The 25,543-nt window shown below is 39.4% G+C and overlaps 2 protein-coding genes across 2 annotated transcripts; both read left to right on the top strand.

Annotated features, from left to right (window-relative positions):
* Positions 1 to 8,593: 8,593 nt before the first annotated feature.
* On the top strand, positions 8,594 to 19,665 carry entpd2b (ectonucleoside triphosphate diphosphohydrolase 2b). Its single transcript, XM_086300205.1, has 9 exons — positions 8,594 to 8,954; positions 11,673 to 11,790; positions 13,070 to 13,220; positions 15,304 to 15,463; positions 15,717 to 15,944; positions 16,714 to 16,983; positions 18,365 to 18,484; positions 18,569 to 18,703; positions 18,812 to 19,665. The coding sequence occupies exons 1-9, from the start codon at positions 8,841 to 8,843 to the stop codon at positions 19,028 to 19,030; spliced, it is 1,515 nt and encodes a 504-aa protein (XP_086156331.1). The 5' UTR covers positions 8,594 to 8,840; the 3' UTR covers positions 19,031 to 19,665.
* A 1,673-nt stretch (positions 19,666 to 21,338) lies between these two features.
* Positions 21,339 to 25,501, top strand: phpt1 (phosphohistidine phosphatase 1). The gene is made up of 3 exons (XM_086300204.1): positions 21,339 to 21,728; positions 24,903 to 25,030; positions 25,162 to 25,501. The coding sequence occupies exons 1-3, from the start codon at positions 21,563 to 21,565 to the stop codon at positions 25,252 to 25,254; spliced, it is 387 nt and encodes a 128-aa protein (XP_086156330.1). The 5' UTR covers positions 21,339 to 21,562; the 3' UTR covers positions 25,255 to 25,501.
* Positions 25,502 to 25,543: the final 42 nt, after the last annotated feature.

The following is a 25,543-nucleotide window of genomic DNA, read 5'->3' as shown; positions in this document are numbered from 1 at the left end:
TCTCGAAGGTGAAGGCCAGGGCTTACTGCCTTAATCACAGCTTCAATGATTTCAGTCTCTGAGTAGCCTTTCTTAAGCCCGGAATCAATTTGGTTGGTCAAGCTAGTGAAAGATAACTTGTCTTTTTGTCCTGCTTCCCCGATCTGACCCCAGATCCGAAAGTCTTTTCTCAGAGTCACTTCTGGTGTAGTAAAGGGTGCAAGCTGACTTACTTGTTTTTCACTTATCCCAGCTGCACCTCTAAACTCGGTCCCCAACGCTTCAATTTTTTCTTCCAGAACACGTCGTGCTTCTGCTTGAGCTTGTTGGAGCTGACTGTACTCTTGTTTCAGTTTTTCTATCTCATTGAGCTCTGCTCGTTGTATCTCCACTTCAGCTACAGGATGTTCTTGTAATGACTGTATGAATGACTGGAGATCACGGATGAACTGCTGAAACACTTCAGATTCCTCTGTTTTTTCAATCTCGTCCAGAGTACTTTCTGCCAGCCGAATCAGAGCACGTCGGGACTGTCCTTTAAAACCCACCCCTGCTGGTTCGCTGCACTTAAGATGCTGGCATACCTTGGTGAGTTCGGGTTTCCCAAGTGTCCACAAGGCTGTGCTGATCTCATCCTGTAGTTGTTCCATCTTTACCAGATGTTGATTTAATGTGTTCTAGGTTCTTGTCTGGAGCAGGAAATATGCTCCTGGCTGGCTCGCCAAATTATGTTACACACTGAAGGACGACAGGGTTCATTCAGGTGCACATGAAGATTTATTGCGCTGAAACACAGCAAAACAATTCAGTGTTACTGGCGGCTTCCATTGTAATAACTGGCCTGCGTTACTTTTGTGGCATTACGTGTAATGGCCACGTATTAATCAGCCCTTAACACACAGAGAAAATGACCAGTACACAATAGACAACATAACATGTACTGGCTGGTCTATTTCCTATAACTTTAACTGAAACCCGCTAACAGTTTCCTTTCACCTTACTGATGGAACAACACGGTTACAGAGATTAATGCAGGAGGCTAACATGACTTAGCTAGCGCACAAATGTTACTAGGATTACCCACAGATAACGTGAAACAACTCCCTTATTCGCTCACATTAAACACCATATAAACAAGAATTACACTCCAAACATGTTAAATAAGCATCAACTTTACATAAATGTATGTAGTTCTCGTATATTGCTCTCACCTGAAACACAGCAAAACAATTCAGTGTTACTGGCGGCTTCCATTGTAATAACTGGCCTGCGTTACTTTTGTGAAGGATTATTTTGCCAGTTACCCGTTTGGCTGAGCCGCCACTGCCACCTACTGGCGAAACTAAATATCGCCCTAACATCACATCAGGTGGGAGCAAATGAGCTTTTCGCTCTGTGTTATGATGCAAACTATTGTCACAACAAATAGCAAAAAAATGATGATGGGGGGTGGGCACGAACACATAAGGAACACATCTGAGACTTGTTCTTAATGCTCAAAATACTCAGGGCGCCACACCAACAATAAAATGCACTCGTGTTCATTGTCCATAACCCCACCGGCACCATGGGCCACTCAGTCCACAACATTGACGTCAGCAAACTGCTCATCCACATGACGCAACACAAGCTGTCTGCCATCTGCCCTGAACAGTAAAAACATCTGTCAACAGAACACCTCTCCAACGTGCCAGATGCCATTGAATGTGAGCATTTGTCCACTCAAGTTGGTTAAAGTGATGAACTGCAGTCAGGTCTAGACCCTGATGAGGACCACGAGCATGCAGATGAGCTTCCCTGACACGGTTTCTGACAGTTTTTGCAGAAATTCTTTTATGCAAACCGATTGTTGCTGCAGCTGTCTGGGTGGCTGGCCTCCACCTGGTCGACCATCCTGGAGGTGAACATGCTGGATGTGGAGGTCCTGGGCTGGTGTGGTTACATGTGGTCTGCAATTGTGAGGCTGGTTGGATGTACAGCCAAATTCTCTTAAACGCCTTTGAAGATGGCTTATGGCAGAGAAATGAACATTAATTTCACAGGCAACTGTTCTGGTAGACATTCCTGCAGTCAGCATGCCAATTGCATGCTCCCTCAAAAGCTGTGACATCTGTAGCATATTTCAGAGTGGCCTTTTATTGTGGGCAGTCTAAGGCACACCTGTGCAATGTTCATGCTGTCTAATCAGCACCTCGACATGCCACACCTGTGAGGTAGGATGGATTATCTCGGCAAACCTGAAGTTCTCACTAACACAGATTTAGACAGATTTGTGAACAGTATTTGATAGTAATGGGTCCTTTGTGTTTGTAGAAAATGTTTCAGATCTTTAAGTTCAGCTCATGAAAAATGGGAGCAAAAACAAAAGTGTTGCGTTTATATTTTTGTTCAGTGTACTTAAAGTAGTAATTATTTTGTTATACATAATAATAATGATAGCTGACTTCCAGATGCTGTTCGTGCTGGCTCACTGTCACACTGCCCTGCTTTACTGAGACATCTGAATAGAACAGACCCATTGTTGTCATTATTGGCGACACTAGTGCTTTTTCGACTGCAGCAAATTATACTGACTGCTGTGAAAAAGGCCTGTGACACAAGGTTTAGATGAACAGCAATAACCTTTTAGTTTATGGGAGACAAAAACTCTTAAGGTATGTAACAGGATTCAAGCAAACAGACAACAGGGCATGCAAAAACAAGCCTAAGTTTCCAGAAAATTGGAAAGAAATGACTTATACACACAAAACATGCTATGGCCTGCTGTCATGTGTGTGAAAAGAACTGGCTCCAGAAGGAGATGTCTGGAAAGTCACGCCATCTGGATTATTTATGCTTAGGCCCAGAGGTTAATAAAGTTTTGTCGTACAACCTATGCTACAACCTGGAGTTGTGAAATAAGGAAATCTTGGAAATGACCCAGGTAAGCTTTGACAACAGATATATCATGGGAACTATAAAGGATTTTGAAAAGTCTAAAATCCTCTCCTTAGAGTGCCATTTAGTGTAACCAAATGCTGAATAAGAAAAAATTGTATCTTCCTGTCACTTGAAGCACAATGTCTTATTGTTATTCACTTTAATTCTTTTTCCACCTTGTATAGGCCAATATCACATACAGAGGGTCAAAGAGTCTCTGTATGTGATATAGAGAAAAAAAAACATAGTAAAACACAAGGTGATGGTACTTGTCACATGTCCTGGTCATATCGTTTTGTTGCCACCTCCTCCTTCAGCAGGAACTTGATACATGGTTAAGGTTACCATGTGAATCTCTTTTTCTGTTTTTGTTTTCTTTTTACCTTCTCTAGTCTGACTTCTCCCAGTATCTCCGAACCTTTGCTGGTTACAAAGAAGGTCAAGGTCAAACGCTTAGACAACCTAGGTACCCACGTCCCCTGAGGTTTAGTATATTGCTGTGAAGTTTGAAGACATTCCATAAAAATATTAATAATAATATTGTAAAAATTTTCCTGAGTTGCACATTTGGTGTGACCTTGACGTGATTTCTACCAAAATTAAATCAGTTTGAGATGTTACTGGTATCTACCAACACACAAAATTTGAAAACAATATTTAACAAACTGTGAGTCTGTTGGGTCTGTGTTTCCACAAGCCCCGCTAGTTTAGAAACTTATTCTCGTTAACGACAAAAACAAGACGAACATCTTTTACTTGCTAGCAAGGGAAGTCTTTGCTCAAGAACCAGCTCTTGGAGCTCACGCTCCTAACCTGACTCCAGCCCAAAGTCCTTCAAAAGAGCAGCTGTCCCCGTAGCTATTTATTAACAAACTGTTACAATACACATCACAGCAAAAGCACCTCCCCTCGTAAGACCCCTCTTGATTACAAAGACCAAGAGGGGTATGTGTATGTATGAGTAAGCACCTATATGCATGTGCAAGAACGTGTGTGTGTGTGTGTATGTGTGTGTGACCTCCTGCTGACCAAAAGGGTCATAAAAGCAGGAAGAAACATCACAAGAAACAGATCTTTCAGATAGGATGTTTCTGCAATAAAACCTCCCCCAGCACAGAGTGGCTGGAGAGGTGTTCGGGATCAAAGGAATGTCTTGATCCTACTGCTTGAACCAAGACTGGACAAATTTAATAACATAATGACAAGATTCAACAATTAGACTTAACAGAGTCCCAGACTGCTAACAAACAGACAGAGAGACAAATGGACAGAACTGATTACATACCCTTTGAGGGAAGAAAACCAATATCTGTTCATTTTCTCATATCTGTCATTTAGGCCTCGATGGTCTTGGCTCATTATCGACGTTAGACAGGCATACATTTATTACCGGCGGCTTAATCACTCTATTTGTGAATGTGTTGGGAAAGCAAGGAATCAAGGCTGGACTGGGACAAAAAATCGGCCCGGGCATTTTGACTAGAGACCGGCCCACCAGGATAAAGATTGAAAATGTGACGTCATTCAGGGATAAAACCGCAAAGGATTCTGGGAACTTGTGGCAAGAGGTACTAGCGCACGCAGGCTTTCAATTGAACTCAGTTACACAGCGATAAAAAGAAACCCAAAAAATGGCAAGAAGCTGTTGTATTATTATTAACTGCAATAGCCGGTCGCATGACAGCCACAGGAAGTCGACGGGTAAAGAGATAGTTTTTTTTTTATCGGATTACGTCGTTGAAGTGAAAATTTTTAAGCCATGTTTCCGAAGTAAGAGCCGATGGATGGTCTGGATATACCAAATATAACGTCTCAGAACACTCCAGCTCACATGTTAGTCTGTTCCAAGCATTCCCACAAAGGTCAGAGTTTTGTAGTAGTTAATACGTCATTTTTCTTAACATAATTGGTGATATAGGTTACATGCAAGTCTGGCGCTGAACAGAAATTGTCGCGCTATGCTCCTTTATTTATTGTGCATAAATAGTGAATTGTTCTGACACAATATTGCGTTTCGCTTCTGTTATAACCATGGTACACTGACAAAAACATAAACTTTTATTCACAGGATAAAACAGTTGTTTTGTATCACTAATTGTCCATTGCGATTACAATATACAATATTATTGTCACTGCTACATTTCTGTAATGCTACTGTAACCGGTTTCTGCTTCATCCCGCTGCAACAGTTCGGCCCAAACAGACTCCTCGACTCTGCGTTGTGTAGTGTTTTTAAAAAGACAAGGAGTCTCTGATCGATCGTTGCCACTTTATTTCCTGAATGGAAACAACGGTGTATTATCAGTGCACAGGCTCGCCATACACCACTCCGCACAGCACACTCTCGTATGGCTACGGCAGACTGGCAGCGATTACTGCAGCAATATTACAATTTCTAATATACAATAAAATAACAGCAACAACAAATGATGTACCTGAATGGAAACAACGGTGTATTATCAGTGCACAGGCTCGCCACACACCACTCCGCACAGCACACTACGGCAGAACATCTCATTAGCATTCCGCTTTAGCATACAGTTTCACACATTAATAAACAAATGAAAAGTACATAAAACTGGTGTTGGACATGTGTCCACTAAGCACTTATTACACTCGGTGCTCGTCAGCTAATCAAACATGTTTTATGTGTCTGTACTACTTAGCTATATTGTGTGCGGAACAATACAACTCACCTCTCGTATGGCTCGTACGGCAGACTGGCAGCGATTACTGCAGCCAGCCACACCGAGAGGGGGGCGCTGTTTCCCCATTACACTGATATTTGTGGCAAGTGGAATAATACCACATAAACACTGTTACACTACCAGAAATTATTTCCACTACTAATTAATTACCGTTGAGCTTAAAGGTCCTATTAATAAACTGTTAATGAATGTGTATTTATGAAGACGATTTGTGAGACTGGTAAACTTATGATATGTACAATAGTCTTTCGTTCTACACGGTGCATTTCAAGGTCCTGTACCCATCCGTCGGTAAACTGTACCTGGGCTTGTTGCAGTGACCTGAAGTTACTAAAGTTCATGAGTGTATGCACTCACTCCAAGAAGCGTATAATTATAAATCTGAGCGTGGTGAAAGTTGGGCAGCACGCTGACGTCTTTTGTCCACTCTTTCACTCCTTTGATTTTTTCCTCGTATCTTTTCTTTGTCTTTTCGTCGAGTCTGTCTTTGTACGGACCGGCATTATTCTCCTTTTGTTTTGTACATTCCTTTTTTGTGCGGCAAAGAAAAAAAAAGAAGGTATTGGAACCGGAGAATGAACGTTTTGCGGTGCTGCAAATGTTTGCATTTGATGCGGTACTTGGATTGTTTTGCCACGAGTTCCCGGCATGCAATGCGCGAAAATCACGTGATTGCTAAAGAAGGGGGAGGGTGCAGCCAGCCTCCTCGGCTGTAATTGGTCCAACCCAGAGTCGATCATGACCAACTGGCCAATCCAACACCTTTCATTATATATACCCTTCCTAAAAAAAAAAAAAAAAAAAAAAACCATCGGCCCATAAAAACAAAAAATCGCCAGCGGCCCACCGGGCAAATGCCCGGTATGCTCGATGGCCAGTCCAGCTATGCAAGGAATGGAAAGATAATGGTATTTTATTATTTGTCACAATGGCAATAAATGTGCCATGTCTATTGATGTGAAGTCACTAGAAGGGAGGGAATGATTTAGCTTTGTGATACATTATATGCATTAAAGTGCTGCATTTATTCCATGTGCCATTTACATCTCACGTCTTCCTGAAGACAGATAAACTCATATGGAATATTGACAGTGAATGATGCAGCAATAACAATTTGTGCTATGAGTGATAATGTGGAGAGATGATATTCAGAAACTCTTTCAAAATAACTCATTATGTATTCTGCTAAATTTAGAGCTTGTCAAAAAAAAAAAAAAGGATTTCAGCAAAAAATAGACTTTAAAAAAGCACTTGTACAAACAAAGTATAGGCCTCTGGTGAAAAGACATCATTCAGCAGAGAACAATTTGCAAGTCGGGTTTAAGGCTGCACCTATTCAAATGCAAATACTAGTTGAAAACAACCAGCTCTGCAGCTCTTCAGTCCAGAAACTAGGATTTCTGTCAGTTTAAACCACCCAGTTCCATTCATGATTAAATAATTATGAATCATATGTTTTCCTTTCTGTGTTGAATTAACAATAAAGTGCCTGAGCAGCAATTAGTCAGTAGCTCCACCCAAGCTAACTGCTGAATATAAATGAACAGCAGGCCACTCCATTCTTTGCAGCTCTGGCCATGGCAAAACATTTTTCCTTCCATGGTTCGAGTAGCCTTGGAGCCATTCCCATTCAGTAGAGGCACATTGAAAAGGACTTGGCTGGCATTTAAATTCAGGTCTGACTTTGCTTTCTCAAGTAAAATACAATACAGGACACAAGGCAATGTAGCAGATGAAGAATATAGTGGACTTATTTGCATCTAATCTGGGCTCATTTTGGCATTTATGGCAGTTGTGGAACTGGTAAATATGTGTCTTGAGCCAGATTTGATATGAGCTACAGCAGGCGCAAGTGTTGACATCTGGCTTTGGTAAGGTGGACCTTTGGCTGAGCTGCAGCGGCGAGACTCACCTTGAGTCAACATGATCGGTCAAGATATCTGTCTGGTGGTAAAGACATAAGAGACCTATCGAGGCAAAATCGTGGAGTTATACAGATTCTTGGATTGAGACAGGATATAATAGATGCTGACGTAGTGACGTTTGAGAAGGTTTAAAAGTGTGATAAATGCAGATAAAAATAGACAGTACAACTTCCACTCCACTTCTTCTTTGTGACGATATACACTCACAGGACACTTTATTAGGTACACCTGGCTTGTACTGGGTTGGCTCCTTTTTGCCTTCAGAATGGCTTAATTCTAGAAATGGAATTCATAGATTGCATAGGTAGAAACATAGAAACATTCCTCAGAGATTTGGGACCATTTGACAGAGTATCACACAGTTGCTGCCGATTTATTAGTGGCTCATCCACTTTGCATTTTTCATTATGACAAATATCCACATGACTGACATGATACCTAAGGTGTTTTGCATTCACTGATCTAAATACAGGTGACAAAGGGAAAACTAAGATATCTTTACTTTGCGTTCCTTTGATAACGAGCTCCCAGTCTCTTGATCCAATATTCTTCCACACAGTATTCCTTTTTTTGTTCTTTTGTTGGTGGTGGTACGAAGCACTACTCACTGATTTTAAGTTGGGTTGACATCTGGTGAAAGGCAAATCTGGAGCTCTATCAGCAGTGAAGAAATGTTTGATTGTACACTAAGACAGGTGAATTTTATCTACATATATTTGGACAGACATGCTATTTTTCTGATATATTTACCAAAACATATTCATGTTGCAAATTCATGTTGATAAATCACAGAGAGGCGAAACTAAAAACAGACTGCAACTTAAGACAAAAGCAACATTTTTCAAATTTACATACATTTGGAAACTTCATAGGTTTGACACTGCAGCTTTATTATTATGATAAGAATAAAATGCCTTATTGGAAAAAAAACGCATAAATAACTTTTTTCAATAACTAACCTTTTCACATATTACGTAATATACTTCCTTATAAGCTTGCACTTGTAGCTGTTGCTCTCTTGGTGTGACGTATACCGGGTTGCGTGTTCTCAATTAATCATCAGTAAATCATTCGAATGATTTACACATGGGCACACCGCCTGATCTGGAAACAAATCCAGCATGCACTGTTCGGATTGGGTAGCTAAAGACTCCTTTTCTCCTGGATGTCTCACTTCTGTAGTGTTTTTTAACTACTCCTCCGGTTATCTGGCAGCCAGCCATTTCTCCCAGTTGGACGCTATTACAGTAGGTAGGCGCTTGAGTGTCCTGCAGGCGCAGAGAGGAGTTGCGTTTCACGCTTTCGCTTCATGGCTCAGCGGTCTGCTCACCTTGTCCCGATCGCGCTGCTGGTGTTTGGACTTGCCGGAATCCTCCTCCTTACTATTTCCACCGAGAATGTTCAGGAGGAACCTGAGCTCAGGGTAAGGTCGGATCGGTGCGCTTCAGTGTGTTGTGCGAAGGGTGTGAAACAGGTGGTACATTTAAAAAAAATAAAATTAAAAAATTAAAAAAATTAAATTAAAAAAAAAATTAAATGTGGGACCAGGGAATTCGACGACATTAGCCTTGATACCTGGATGTAACAGCCAGTGACTACTCTTGTTTATTGTCCGGATTAAGCTCTGTTTTATGTTTAATTATGGCCCCATATTTTGAATTTACATTTTATATTATGCTTAATTTTTCTAGCCCAATAGGGCCGTGTCAGTAGCAAGTGGCTTGCTGCAGAGCCATTCAACACCAAATTCTGTTACTGCTGATCCCTCATTTTTGTGTCACCAGCTTAATATCCCATGGTTCCCTTTTATAATGTAGCTCCCCTTCCACCCAGCAATAACGTGGGAATCCAGTCTGAGAAAGCAAGCACAAAGGTTTTCTTCTACTTTTTTTCCGAGGAGACAAATGCAACAGTGTGTTGAAAGGACTGAACAGACAATTAGAGCGTCTCGTGTTTTGTTTGCCATGTGTTGGGATTCCTCACAGCCGAGTGCACAGCAGTAATGAAGAATTATTATTAGGGGTGATTAGGAACATGTCTGTACATTGTTGCCGTTCACCTGCAGCACTGATATGAGACGCGTGTGGTCCCTTCCCTTTGCATTGTCGGTCACATGGGTTCCCGGGTGGGCAGATTTCAGCACACTCTCCAGATTCCTTTATTTTCAGAAGGCATTGAAGCTGTAATGATTTGATATTTATTGATCCACAGCAGCACAACGCAGACCTGCAACTGAGCTCAGAATTGAAATCTGTCTGGCTGCATAAACTTTTCCTTTAAATGTCTATACTACAAAGCATTTTACAAACAGCTGTGAGCATATACTGTAGCATAAAGCATGATCCTAAAATTATGATGAAGCACAGCTGAATCTGTGTTAATGTTACAAGTTCAGGATAACTTGTAGCACCCACACTGTTAAAAAAAAAAAAAAAAAAAAAAAAAAGAATTCCAAATATAATTTGACTCCATTGTTTTGGCTTCTTAGAATTACAAATTATAGGCATTTTTTTTTTTTCCAGAATTTCATACTTAAGCCTCTTATTACTCCGTTTCCAAAAAGCTGGGATGCTGTTTGCTTGTCTTCAAATCACTCTAACCATGTATTGAAATGTCATACCACGTATGCAGTTGTGAAACATTTATGCGTCGCAAAGATCATTTCATTAAAGTAACCCGTGATGGGTCTTGGTCTTGTGACATGCAGGCATATAAGATGATGTCTGAAGTTCTGTTTCTGCAGATACTAATTGTTTGGCTTGCACAAACAAGTAGAGTAAAAACAATTGTAACACAGCAGTTTATATGGCAGGCAGCACAACTGGAGTGTATGAAGTGCATTTAACTAAAAGTAAGGAAAATGATTAAAATGTATTTTAGTTGATGCTTTATGCTATTAAAGTCTTACTCCTCAATTTATGGATTTTACACTCAGGTCATTCCATTTGAAATCTGCAAATTTTTACAACTTTTTCTGTTCATCTCTTATTTTCCCTAAAAATACAAATCCAGAATAAAAACTGGCTGAAAAAAGTATTTAAAAACAAAAAGCAAAAACGTAAGCATTTTATCTCATCTCGTTTTTTGTGTGCAGGCCTGTTGTTGTTGTTGTTGTTGTTGTTGTTGTTGTTGTTGTTTGTTTTTTACTCTTGTTTTTGTGTTGAAGTGTGTAGCTCAAATTGTAGCTCCTGATTCATTTAAAAACCAGTTAAAATTCAGGTTTATCTTTCATAGTATGTGTGACATTAATTTTCAACCATTACCTCAGATTTCAGTGTGAAATAAAACAACCTGAAAGTGGGGCAACAGGATGCCTTTTAAGTTAATATATAAAAGTATTTAAGAGCTGAAGCTAAACTTTTACAGAAATTATTCTGTGTCCAAACTTTGGTTTGTTGTTCGGAGAGGGTCAAGCAGATGGTCCATGTTGATTTTTAGATGAAATGACTCATTTAAAATAATGATTTTCATTAGCCTTGAACTTGTTCATTTTTTTCTCATAGGGCCAAAACTTTGTATTATTTAAGCAGTGTGGATTGATGTAGTATTTGCATTGCACAACTCCATTAAGAGGACTCCACAGACAAACACAAAACTGATTTAAAATAAAATAAAAATGTATTATGGATACTGAGATATTTTATACATGTGCAGGGGGAGAGAGAGGATACTTAAAGGAGCTGCCAGGTAGGAAAACAGATGCAGAAATCAGAGGCAGTTCATGGATGAAGGACATGCAGAGAGTTAGTGTGACCGGGGAGGGTGCTACAGATGGGGTGAGATGGAGGCAGATGTGGCAACCCCCTAAAGGAAGCAGCTAAAAGAAGACGAAAACATGTTAGGACATCAAAGTCCTATTTTATAAAGATCTTATACTGCTGGATTAGTAGTTGAATCACTGTTTTCAAAGCAAACATGTGATCTTGTACAATATAAAATCCATAAGGCTCTTTTGATTGCCAGTTGACCTCATTTCTAGCCAGATGGTGAAGGTCACATCGCCACGATCCTTAAAGTCATTTTTGCTACTCTGCTATATTAACTTGAGGTCTGTTTCAAAGCGGTTGCCACAAAAATCTTTGTAAAGGGTGGAAAAAATGTATTTTCACTGCTTTTTCTCCTGAATTTCCCTTCTCTGTAGTATGGGATTGTCCTGGATGCTGGATCCTCACACACATCTTTATACATATACAAGTGGCCAGCAAATAAGCAAAATGGCACAGCCGTGGTCACCCAGCATAGCAAATGTCATGCTGAGGGTAGGTATCATAAGTAGCACTTCCCACACCAAAAACATTGGTAGAGTTTTGCTTGAAAAACAAAGGGTGCTTACAGCAACAAATATTTGCAGGAAATCGTGCAGACTTGTTTGACACATACGTTCATTTGAAGTTGGTGCAGTTCGTTTAGACAAATGGAAAAGTTATGTATATGCAAAAGTTGTATAGCATATGGACAATAGATGCTCAAAGTTTGAATGGTAATTAAAACATCAATGAAATTGAAGGCATTTTGGGGGGGTTCTCTTTCTTTCTTTCTTTCTTTCTTTCTTTCTTTCTTTCTTTCTTTCTTTCTTTCTTTCACAATTTTTACACACAAACCTTGGGAGAAGGAGGTCAGGATATTGTTTTGTTTTTTTTGTCCGCAGCTGTTCTTTCCCACACAGCAGGAAATAGTCTGCCTAAGATTCATTCACGGTATTGAGTGATCTAATGAGAAGTAGCCTTTATTGTGCTAACAAAGAAGACTAACCAGTTTCAACATAACTTTATACATTCATTATAAATGAACTACTCTTAAGTTAAACCTATTAGGTGTAGTTCATCACATTATTTCATAACAATATACATGCAGTTTACCTTTCATCTAATGGAAGAGTACTCTCATTACACCACATAGTAATTTATATACTTGGTTGATAATTGAGAAATAGTGGAAATCTTAATGATGAGTTGGTTGTGGGAAAGTCTGCATGGAGTTTTTTCTGAATGAGTCATTTTTATTGCATCACTGCACTGATGTCAAAGCAAATGTTTGCCTAGCAACAGTCAGGATCGAGTCAGAGTTGAGCTTTGTGGTTTGCCACTCCTGCCCTGTAAAAGGCTTTTATTCCTGTGTTAAACAACTTTTCCCCCCTTGTCATTCATGAGCACGGTGTTTATGCTGACATGTTTCATAATAAAACGATCCTAAGAAAGGATTTGTAGATGGATGTCTTGAGGAGGAAATATGCATTCTTATTTAAATATAAAGTGTTTTTCCCAAATCATTTTTTTTCTGAGTTAATGCAGATAACTTGCTTTAATATTACTTATTCTGTGACTTTAGATAACGTTAATATTTTAAAATTTCACACACAATTCAGCAGATTTTCATACAGCTGGCTGGGAAGCTGGGATAGTAGTTGGATTCTTTTGTATTGCAGCACCACAAGGATATGGGTCACAATTGCTAACACTGATTTTTGTGAATATTACACCAAGTTGATTATGTTATCAAACAGATTTTGTTTGTTCGACATGTTCATCATTCGCTCAGGTGAAGGAATTGCAAGTTATGCAGGTCAACCGGGAGCAGCAGGGCAAAGCTTAGAAGCATGTCTGGATCACGCAGTGAAGAGCATCCCAAAAGACAAGCACCAGCTCACACCTGTGTACCTGGGAGCCACAGCCGGCATGAGGCTTCTGCAGTAAGTCGTGTCTGTTTTGTTTCCATGTGTTTTAGTTATGCATCACCTTAATTTTGATCCTGTTCCAAGTAAATCTTGTAATAATGCTAAAATGGCAATCCATACTGGCCTTTTTAACCGGCTTACACATTCATTAAACAAGATGAATCTCATGGAGATGAATGTGTTGGGAATATAATTATTTCTGTGCCAAATATAGCAAGTTTCTACAGTGCAGAAGAAATCAGAGAAAAGTGAAAAAAGCTAAATGTTGTTTAAGAGTTCTCAGAGTAGCTGTTGCACTGTTTGTTGTAATGACTCCACTGGACAAACCTAACCAGCTTCATGATATTGCCACCTACAATGTGTAATTGTTGTCAGTTGTGTTGGCATGCAATGAATAGCCCTGTTTGACTCCTGGATAATAGACTAAGAGGTCCTGCTTCAGAAAATGAGGTATCCACCAAAAATGGTCTCCCCTAGATTCAGTTTCTCTCTTGCAAATTTCTTACCATCATAACGTGTTTTCTGTAAAAGAGCTGCTTAAATGTAATCCTTCATTTAAGACTGTTTTAGCCAGATTATTTTAGCGGCAACCCTTGTTGCATTGAATGGTCTGAGGATGAAAAAATATAAACACGAGGAATAAGCAGTGATTGCAAATTTCATAGGGCTGAAGTCACATGTTTCAGGATAATTTGGCTGTGTTATGTTATTTTAAAATAAGGAAATTACCTTAAAAGTGTTTGTAGCCACCTGCAAGCACTTAAGCCTCTCCTCCCTCTGCATTTCTTATTGGAAAGACAAACACATCTGAGGGTCTCTCAAAACCTGTAGATCCCCTCAATATCCACACACTGAAGTTCACAGAGAATTGATTGGACAGTGTAAAGTTGTTTTATGTGTTGATCTCTAGTATCCTGAGCAGGATATGTTTTACATTTGTACCAGTTCTATTGTGCCTGGTGGAGGGCATGCAGCAATGGGGTCAAACCAAAGTCTATAAAGTTAAGAGCATTGAGTGGGGATGGTGACGGGGCATTCAGACATGTAGATAAAATTGAAGGTATGAGTGTTGAAAATGCAAAGCATTATCGAGAAGAGTTTAAATGTATTCAAATATTTGGTTTAGTGGCTTAACGTTGCCTGCAGACAGGAATCCATCTTTTTATTTTCAGTTCAGCCAACAAAACTGCCTGATTGGGTTTAGGCAGCTATCAAGTATGGATTTAAACATCTGGAAGAAGGCCTCCTGTCCTTGTATGTGTACCATAACTCAATCAAATATGCAGCGGAAAACAGCTGGACAGTCACTCAGTCTAACTTGCATGCGTGCGTAAATCATTTGATTCTTGCAAATGTGTTTTAAAAGCTGTTTTGTCACAAATGCATTTCCATACACAAATACACCACCTCATTTTATAGTTTGAGCTGTTTTGTTTGTGGGTTTTACTGACGAGTATCAGCATGAATGTTTACTAAAATGTTTTTCATGTAGCACTGACACTAAACTTTAATGTGACACACAATCTTGACTTCAGCTTATTCTAAACTCTAATAATAATCATAATAATCATAATAATAATCATAATCATCATCATCCTTTAATTTAAATTTACTGGGAGATCTAAAGACCTCATAAGGATGACTTATAGCTTGGAAAATATCTGGAAAAGATTTCATATAATTTAAATGTTAGTTTTGACTTTAATCTGTTCTTTAGTTCCTGTCTGCATATTTGTCTCATGCAGAGGTAATGAACAGATTAAAAATAAATAAATAAAAAATCATAATGTTCTATAGTACTTCTAGTAACTTTATTATTTAATTTCTTCTTTGCCTTTTCTGTTATGAAGCAATTAAGTAAATGTAAATCTTTGGTGGGCATTTCTGCTCCCCTGGCCTTATGTTTGACACCCCTGATTTGCAGTTTTAAAACTTGTGCCTGAAGCTTACAGCAGAAGGTTTTTTTGTTTTTGTTTTTTTTTAATAATGAAGTGTTCATAATTATCATCATGATCATCATTCTTCCTAATGATTTGCTGAAAGTCTTATCACTAAAAATCTTGATTATATTTGTTTTTATTTGTTTTTCCTTGTTCAGTTTATCTAGTCCAGAGCTGTCCACTCAGATTCTGAAGGAAGTGGGACAAAAAATCCAGTCCTACCCTTTCGACTACCGGGGAGCAGCCATACTGAGTGGCAAAGAAGAGGGGGCATATGGATGGGTCACAGTTAACTATCTCTCAGAGAACTTTATTAAGGTATCCAAGTGTGTAAATGTGAAAATCAGTAGGAATCTGCAATACTATTTATGAGGAGACTAGAAGTCAGTTATTGCTGTCACTGTGAAACTTCACCAGCAAATTGATAACATTATGAGAGCGTTTGTATTGCAAGTTTTCTGAAAATGGCTTTATATATTCAGTAAGGCATTAGTTTAATTTGTAAATACTTTTCCAAAACAGAGATGCAAACATTGGATGAAGCCAGGTTTTTGTGACTGTTCCTTTGCAGTATGGCTTTGAGGGGCACTGGTTCAGCCCCAGCAGACCGACAGTGGGAGCTCTCGATCTGGGTGGCGCGTCTACGCAGATAACATTTGCTACTCAGGAAAAAATTGAGAACAAAGACGATCTGATGAAGCTGCGCCTTTATGGTCATGAGTATACTCTGTACACACACAGCTTCCTGTGCTATGGGAAGGACCAGTTCCTCATGACACTGCTGGCTCATATAATGAAGGTAGTGTAACGTGACACTTAAATCACAAGAAAAGCTCAAAAGAAAAATCCTGTCCACAAAATGACTGTTTTTCAGGATTTTACATCAATTACTTTTATACATGAACTAATCAATTTATCCAAAACAAGATTCATCCCAAACCTAACCAGTCACTAGGCCTAACCAAATGTTAGATCTTGCCACAAAAACACAGAATGACTACAGGGAGCAAAGAATAGAGCTGAGATGTTGCTGCTGCCAGAACCAGACTTTCTAAGCAGCACCAGGAATGTTGCAGCGGAGCCAATCAGCAAAATGCTGAGATTTAGAGAATGTCACTTAGTTATTCTTCTAACCACAGTGTAAAAAAAAAAAAAAAAAAACCCCACTTGGGTAATAATGCGAACACAGACGGCCAAATACATAAATGATGAAGAAGGGGACAGGCGATTCTGAAACTCTTTTTCTGAAATCGCCACTTCAGGTTCTCCCTGGCTTCAGTCTAATATGATGCGTAGTATTAGACTTTAGCTTTGTAACACAGAAATGTTCACTCCTATAATAGAATAACGTAAGTGTAGGTATGTGGCTTTAAAACTGGCACACATTAAAATGAGTTACTAGGAACTCCATTCAGTAAATGTCAGCTGCAAGTTAAGGTAGAAACATGCAGCTATGTAGAGAGGAACATATCTAACTATACTGATGTATTTTTAAGGTCAACTTCTCCAATAAAATCACCAGTATAATGTATATAAGATCATTGTACTCAATGTTTCCTCTTCCTCAGTCTCAGGGTTACCCTCAGTCTGTCACTCACCCCTGCTATCCTGCAGACCACAGCAGGACGGTGAAGCTCAGCAGTATACTCGACTCTCCATGTACAGTAAAGTACAAACCCAGCTCCTACGACCCTCATGCTTCTGTGACAGTACATGGCAGCGGACACTATGAATACTGTCTGGGTAACGTGTCTGAAGTCTTCTCCTTCAACAGCTGTCCCTTCTCCCAGTGCTCATTTGACAAAGTCTTCCAACCAAATGTCACCGGAGGTTTCATGGTAAGAGAAGCAGAACAAATGCTTTCTTGAACTTAAAGCTCAGCCTGTATGTCAAAGGTGCCGCCACAATCCCAGATTTCTTTTCACAAAACTTTAATGTTTTAAAGCTGCTATACTGTTTCTGAAAGTAACATCATTGCAGACCACACTATACATTCAAGATTGTTCCTGTCCATGCTGTCATAAGCACAGGTCTGTTTATCAAGGGTAGTTGAATATTAACATTTGCTTTCCTCCTGAACAGTGACACCTTTTCTCAGGTGTAGTTTGGTAATCAAATTACACCTGCCCTACATGCCAAGTCATTCTAACCTCGAACATCACCAGATGTTTTGAGTCTCATCCTCTCTCACATTAAGACGGGCCTCCCCGCTGATCAACCTACAACAATTTGCATATCAAGCAAACATGTCAACGGAGGATGCAGTCATCATAGCTCTCCACAACTAAATCTGGAAAACTCCAGTGTAAGAATGCTGCTGTAGGTTTCGTGAGTAACAGATCCCAGAATATCAGGGTGGGAGATCGCTCTTATCCTGAACACTGGCACATCACAGAGGTGTGTTGTCAAATTTACTGATCATGCCACCATAGCAGGACTAATATCAGAATGGTGAAACCGCCTACATAGAGGTGGTATGTAATCTCAGATTGGTGTTATCGCTCTCACCTGGACTGAAACGCTGCATAAACCAAGGAAACAATAGTGGACTATCTCCAGCAGACCAGCTTCTACCAGTGAGCCGTCAAGTCTTGTTTCAAAACAAAAAAAATTATATTTATATTGGTCCTTTTTTTGCTTCAAACCTAGAGCTGCTAAACAATGTTTTATTATTTTGTGAACAATCATGGTAGAGATGTCTTCTAAAATGATTCCTATGTGACCTCCTCACAAATCTTACACATTTTGAAGGGGTTTTGATCTTTGCAAAGAGACATTGCTGCTGAGTTTTTCAAAGGCATCATTTGTGTTTGGCTTTTGCCTTTTTAGATACCCCATAGTTCTATTCAAGAGAAGGCATGTCGCACTAACGCGATCTTGAGTGGAACGCATTTATATTCTATCCAGGGTGAGCTACCATTTAACTGTACTGGTGGTAAGTGCATATAAATCAAAACATATCTTGAAGTTCCATCCACACAGGATGACCCTGATGGTTGGCCACTAGTATTAATTCCAGGCTCCGGTTGCCTGGGTAACCCTCTATTGCGTTTCCTACTGTGTCAGAGGTCAATCAACTCTGCAGTTGCTTGACGTTGCTGAATATAGTTAACTTTACACGGTTGCCTTTCAACATGGCTAACTTTTATTTGATTGTTGTGCTGTAGCTGTATCACTTTTTACATACAAGCTTTTTTCTTTTCCCTTTTCTGTTTTCAGGCTTTCTCTGCTTTCTTCTATGTTCACTCATTCCTTCAACAAGTCACTGGCATAACTGCTAGCTCTCCTTCGGAACTACAGGATGTGACCAAAAAAGTGTGCAGCATGAGTTTCACCCAAGTAATCACCTTTTCTATTCATGCTTTACTTATCCAGAACATCTGTTTCTGGCAGCATGTGAAAATATTTATTGTATTTTTCCAGATGATGCTTCTCGCTCCAGAGCAAAAGTCCCGTTTGCATTACTACTGTGCTGCCTCTGTGTTTCTCAATACTCTCATGTTGAGAGGATATGGCTTCAATGACACAACATTCCCACACATTTCTTTCCAGAAGAAGGTGATTATTATCTCTTTCCAGTTAAAAACAAAACATGTCAATGCTCCATTGCAAATGGATGGGAGTTGATCCAAATATATTCACATCATTATGTTGCTGACCCTGCAGGTTGCTGACACCATGGTGGGTTGGGCTCTGGGCTACATGCTGAGTTTAAGCAATTTGTTGCCAGCAGAGCAACTGGAGCTGAGAAAGGCCCTGACCCCAGGAGTGTGGGGATCCCTCATCTTTCTTTTTGTCATGCTCCTTGCCGCAGTGCTTTCCTTCTACTTATTTAGAGTTTATAATGGACAGAATAAGAAAAGAGGCAGTGAAAGCACAATTTAGCTAAGAAATGATGTCAGGTTTTTGTTTTGTTTTTTATTTTGCTCTGAACACTGACCCGACAAGGAAGATTTGGAGCAAGATTTAAGTTTTAATTTAAGCATATTCTCTGTTATATAATACCATAGTTTGCTTTTGAAATTTTTTTTTACACCAATTGACTTATTTTTAACTAGTGCTAAATGTAAACTGTGGTTTGTTCATTGACTGCAAAAGTTTTAACATGACATATACAAAATGTTTTGACTTTAACATGTTTATACAGTTTGCTGCTTTAACCTATAATTCAGTGGTATGTATAAAATGAGTGAAACCACTGCATTAACTTGCTGTGAACGTAAACTACTTTAAAGCTGACAGTGAGTACTCTGACTTTAGTTTGAAAAACAATGCCAACGTGAAAGTGCCTTAAAAGTGCATCTTTTTTAATGGCCAGCAGGTGGCAACTCGCTCAAAAACACTGGAAGTCTACTGGAAAATGGCCCTCGGCTTCCTTTACTCTGACCTCAGCGAACCCAGTTTTTGATGCAAGTTTCAAGTCATGCTGAATAAAATATTAAATGCATTTTGTGAATATCTGCTGCTATTTGACTCAGAAAGGCATTTGACCACAGATATTATCCAATGACCTACTGTAGGTGGGCAGCAGTTGTCCTTTGCTTCTCTGTCAAATCCACCCTTCACTTGGCACTAGGGCTGAAACCGAAGATGGCAGCACTGCATGTACAAGGATGCCAGCTGCCGTTAAACTCCGAAGAAGAAGAAGCTCTGTCCCAGAATTCATAATGCGGCCCTGCTTAGTTTACAACAATGGTGACAGCTAGTTCATCTTAATATTACTCTTATTATTCTTTCTGGGTCACAAAATAAATGTTTAACAGATTTTCAGGCGAGAATGTAGCTGTATAAACCTCAAATATCTGCTCAGTTTATCAAGACACCACATATTTTCAAAAGCGCCCCAACGTTTTTGGAGACGTCTGTTACCCACCAGCTCGATAGTCAGCCGGGGGCAAGGCTCACTAGAGCCCGTGAGAACACCGGACTCCCGGCAAATAGTTTTCAAACTCACCACAGTCTTTCACTATATATATATATATATATATATATATATATACAATATATATAAGTCACTTAGATAACTTAAAAGTGTTATTGTTTGGCTTTTTTTTTTTTTTTTTGTATTTTATTTGTTCCTGAGTAAATCGGTTTGGCTGAGATTAAAGTTATCGTTTTTACACAGCTGAATAAACATCAAGCAGACAACTGATTATCAGAAGTGTGAGGTGCTCGAGAATATACTCCGGTGTCCCGTTATGTTTTAGATAGCAAGGAGCAGACGGCTGAGTTTATTAAACTTCACCGAAACTATCATCTTGTTTTATTTTTAGTTAGCACACACCTTAAACACTTAAAGCTGTAAGCTAATGATAGTTATATAAGAGCAGATGCATGCTGGTGCAATAAGCTGTACGTTTTACGTCCAATGGATGCATAATCTGATTAGTCGACTAATTGCAAAAATAATCGTTTGTGGCAGCCCTACTTGGCACCAACATGAACAGCAAGATTGCAACGATGAAAACATAACAGGACTTGTATACAGACTCAAATAGATTCATAGGCTCAGATCTTTTAATAAGTGCCGCTGTAGATTTTACAGTGCCAGTTGGCTTGACCAGGCCACGCCACAGCCTGTTAAGAAAATCGACGAATCGCAATATAAGCTCAACCAATTCTTGTTTTTTAAAGTCCTTAAGGATATACGCTTTGCAATCATTGCGCCCTGGAAAAAAGAAGTGTAAAGAACTCTATGGTCACCAAATCACATGACATTCATGCTCATGAGTGTATGTAAACATTTGACCACAAATATATATTGATATTTGATATAACATTTGTTTATAACTAGAATTATGAAATAATATCATTATCTTTCACATGATATGTTTTCTACCCCAAATTTAAACCCTCTGCATTTTTGTATGTTTTTTGTTCTGATCAATGACTGTAGAAAAAAAGTCATTGCCCTTTAAAATATTCATTTGGACTGCAGATACCAAAATGCATTTCTTTTTTCCGGTATGTTTGAACTGCCTTCAGAATAAAATTAAGTTTTAAAACATTTCTAATAAGGAATTTTCACAGTTTCTTCCATAGCTTTTCCATGAACAGCAAGAAATAAAACAATGAAAAGATTACACATCATAAGACGTATGGAATATCTGTATGTTTATTATTATTATTAATGGTGGCGATAGTAAGTCGTAGTATTATTTATTTCGAAGGGTCATACCGGAAGTTAACTTGATTTTGCCGGCTAGCTGTATTATGGCGGTGCTAGAAGGAAACTAGATGATGTCTTTTATTTTGCAATGATTTATAGCTTTTGCATTCCCGTCCAGATTACAATATAGAGATATAAATGTGTTACTTCCGTATTAGTTTCTACGCATAGACACGAAGCTTGTTTGGAAAATCCGAGCGTTACGCTTGCTGCTTGCTTTGCTAGTGTGCTCCTTGAGAAGTTTAGACATGTGCACACAGACGAAGGCGGCTGCTCTCATGGCCAACATACCGCAGGCAGACATCGACCCTTCCGGAGTATTTAAGTACGTCTTGATCCGTGTTCATAGCCGAGAGGAGGGGGACGACTCGGAGGTGGATATAGTCCGAGGATACGGCTGGGCTGAGTACCACGGTGAGTAAGGACAACGCTCAGAGCGCTCTGTTTTAAGCGTAAAATACACCTCCATCTGCACCTGGACGCACCAGAGATGTACCCCCGAGATCAAACAAACAAACAAACAGATGACCCAGCTTTGCTTCTGTCCTAATACTGACTCATCTCGAGGACCTGTCTCCCACCTCCGTGTTGTTCTTGATTGTCCTCCTACCCTCGCCATACCTACAGACTGTATGTAAACGATGGACATAAACAGTTGCCCTCCCAGTGGCTGTTTTGTTGTGGCCATAGTCAGAATTCATCCAAAGCTTTAACAACCTGTCATTAAAAACATGGCCGCAGGTCATTGCACAACATGGATAGCATGCTGTTAATTAACACGCTTGATCAGCATCACTTGTGAGATATTTTGTTTGTTTTTAATGATGATTGGACAGTGCATTGCTCTGAATTGTAGGACAGCATTATTCCCTGTCCTTTCACGAAGGACAGTGACCAGTGTATCTCCTGCTAAATGAGATGATAAAGGGAGGGACCATGTTGCAAATAATAATATTACTTATAACCAGCTTAATTAACCCCATCTAGATGGGACTGGCAAAAGAGAGAACCCAAATAAGTTCATATAAACACAGTTATACTGTTGTCACAAGACACACTCTAACAATTGTGCCCATTGATGATGTGGTGCATTAAAAAATTAATTATTTTGAGTTTCATAATAATTTGAATCTGCCTCCCCATAGTTTCCTGTTCTACCTCCGCATATAACCAACATTAGGATGTGTCTAGGTGTCCACAGGTGTGCGCACATGATTTCTTCCCTGAACTTATGTTCACTTTGAAATCAGTGTGTGTGTGTGTGTGTGTGTGTGTGTGTGTGTGTGTGTGTGTGTGAGAGAGAGAGAGAGAGAGAGAATGAAGCAATGACTCTGATCCATCATAAGGAAAGATAAGTTTTTGTCAGTGCAAAACAGGGTATAGTAAATGCAAGAGAGACAGGTGAGATATTTTAAAAGGGAAAAAACAGACAAACTGGACCTGAAAATATCTTAAAAGTTTATTTTGTGACCCAGAAAGAGTAAATGGCCTGTATTTGTATAGCGCTTTTCTATTCCCTAAGAACCCCAAAGCGAGTAAGTAGAAGTAATAAGAGTAATATTAAAACTAAAAGGAGGACGCATTTGTCGGCTGCATTCGGAGTCTACGAATTTGGACAGCCTTTGGTGCATCGCTGTGACGTAATCCGTCTACACATGCGGCCTCAGGAGGATGCAGCCCATGAATTTGGACACCCCCTATATCCCTGATCACGCCAAAAATAATCTTAACATGTTCAATTTAGCTGCTTCCAGCTAGGCCTCCCCTATTTTTTTTTTTTAAGTTTTGTTTTTTCTTTTTTCTTTTTTTGCTACTTCACTCAATCCTATCAATCAATCAATTTATTTATAAGCACATTTAAAAACAACACAGGTTGACCAAAGTGCTGTACGTAGTAAAAAAAAGTAAAAAGCATCACTCTGTGTTCCACCCTCTTCTTAATGTCTACCACAGCCATCCCAGTCCTTTTTGCATATCCACCACCATCTATCGTTCAACATTTCTCTCCTTAACACCTTATCGCCTCTGTTCCTGCATGTCCACTGAAGTCTACTTTAATATCCACTCACGCCCTCCTTCAGAATCACGCCTTCAATTTCCAGCTTCAAACTCATAATCCTGTCTGACAGTCTTCACCTCCACAACATTCTTCATATACTCTTGTCAAGATTACCTCTACTCTATTTTACTTCATATCTACACCATAGTAGAACTATCTCGATCCACCTCCAATGCTTCTGGCCTCGCTTCCGTTCCAGCTGTTTTTCTGCACACACAATATATCTACTAATCTTCCCCCATTCATAAATGCTCTCTGTTTACCAGACAGTTTCTACACTTAAAGTCCCTGCTCTCTCCTTCACACTCCTAATTTTCCTTCAGTCTCGCTGCCTCCTAACATGCCTTCTCCCTTTCCTTTTCCTTTGTCTTTGGCCAACACAAGGCAAAGTTTCAGCACAGTTTCTAAGGTCAGCCTGTTGGCCAGCAGCATCATTTTTACTTCTTTTTTTTTGTCACGGTAATATCTTATCTACTACTACTCTAAATTGCTATTCTAATATAAATATGTATAATTTATATGGATTTCTTTCTATTCAACACAATTCATAATATAAATATTAAATGGAAAAAGTAAAATGTATAGACTTTGTTTCTATTACCCAGTTATTAGTAAGTACATTAAGCAAACATTACTAAGAAATGAACAAAGAATTTCTGTGTGGCTCAAGCACACGGCCACAATATGCTCAAATATCCCTCATGCCACAGATAAAGTGCGGCCTAGAGAATCCACATTTCCCCAACCAGTCAAAAGATCTGTAGACTTTATGCATGGCTCTGCCCCTATCCCCTACCCAACCTCCACCTTTCCTCCGCTTTGTCTCTTTTATATTGTGGAGGAGGAATTATCACCACCTCCAGCCTGTCGTTGATAGCTCTGTGCAGACCATACATTAAGGCCTCACCGTGCCTGCGCTTTCTCCTCAGGCTCAGCTTTTCACTTTTTCACAGTTTTGACCTTTTCTCCTCCCTATGAGCTGCACGACGAGCTTGTTGTGCTCCTTGGTTCTATAGGGGAAGCAAAGACACTGTTTTACATCTAATGTATATTTTACATGTCTGTGCACTCATTGACCGACTGCCTCATTTTGGCTTTGGAATTTTGTAATGAAGGGATGTTTATGTAATCCGTTGGTGCTTATTATGTAGTATTGGTACACAATATGGAGCGGCACAAAATATTATAAACACTGTATAATAACAGGCAGCCTTCAGGATAACCGCAGACTTTATGAATGCAATACTGATGGCTTTGCATTTAGTAATGACAGGTCTGTGCTGCTCTCTGCTGGACAACACTGAAAGCACAGTACATGCAATTTTATTTAACAGCTGACCAACCTCATGAAACTCAATGAACACTGTATGGACACATCCACATACCAAGCAGGCATTTGAAATTATAAATAAAACTCCAGTTACAAACTCTAAGTCACCAAGCTATATTTTCTAAGGCAATAATTCATACTTTGATGTAGAAAATATTCCAAAAACTTTGTTTCTGAGTTGTATCCATCCTTTTCCCAGCTGACATCTATGAGAAGGTAGCAGAGGAGCTGGAAAGGGACGGGCACTTGGACTGTGAGTGTATAGGAGGAGGGAGAATCAAACATGACCCCCAGGCCAAGAAGATCCATGTCTACGGATACTCCATGGTGGGTGATTCTGATCTGTAAATACTGAGAAAGTATGAATACAATGATGGTTTTTGGGTTTTTTTAGTGGTTTAAATCAAATGTTATTTCATCTTTCTGATGAAACACTGATGTGTCTTTTTTGATCACAGGGATTCGGAAGAGCAAACCATGCAGTGACCACTGAGAAACTCAAGGTTCGGTATCCAGACTATGAGGTGACCTGGGATAATGAAGGCTACTGAAATAAACTTTAAACAGCTTCTACTTAATTCCCTGTAACCCTGGACTGATGTATTTTTTTTGTAACCCTTCGTTATCAGGCTAAACACATTTAGGATTTTTCTTTTTATTAATACAACAGCTTTAAGTTTTCACCTTCCTTCCTTGTGTAAAACATAACAGCTTTTCATAGTGTAGCTAATAATTTAATGAATTTGTCATGTGGAAACATTTAAAATAAATGACTGCCTGCGCTGGCTTTGCAGATTACCGCCTCTCCTTCACTGACTCGTTTTAGAGTCATGATCCCTC

Source organism: Aulonocara sp. 'chitande type north' Nkhata Bay, linkage group LG7 (assembly GCF_057382095.1).
Source record: "Aulonocara sp. 'chitande type north' Nkhata Bay isolate Kocher_YH1m ecotype deep benthic linkage group LG7, A_spYH_male_GT1.1, whole genome shotgun sequence".
Taxonomy (NCBI): Eukaryota; Metazoa; Chordata; class Actinopteri; order Cichliformes; family Cichlidae; genus Aulonocara; species Aulonocara sp. 'chitande type north' Nkhata Bay.
This window is presented reverse-complemented; position numbering and strand designations above follow the sequence as displayed.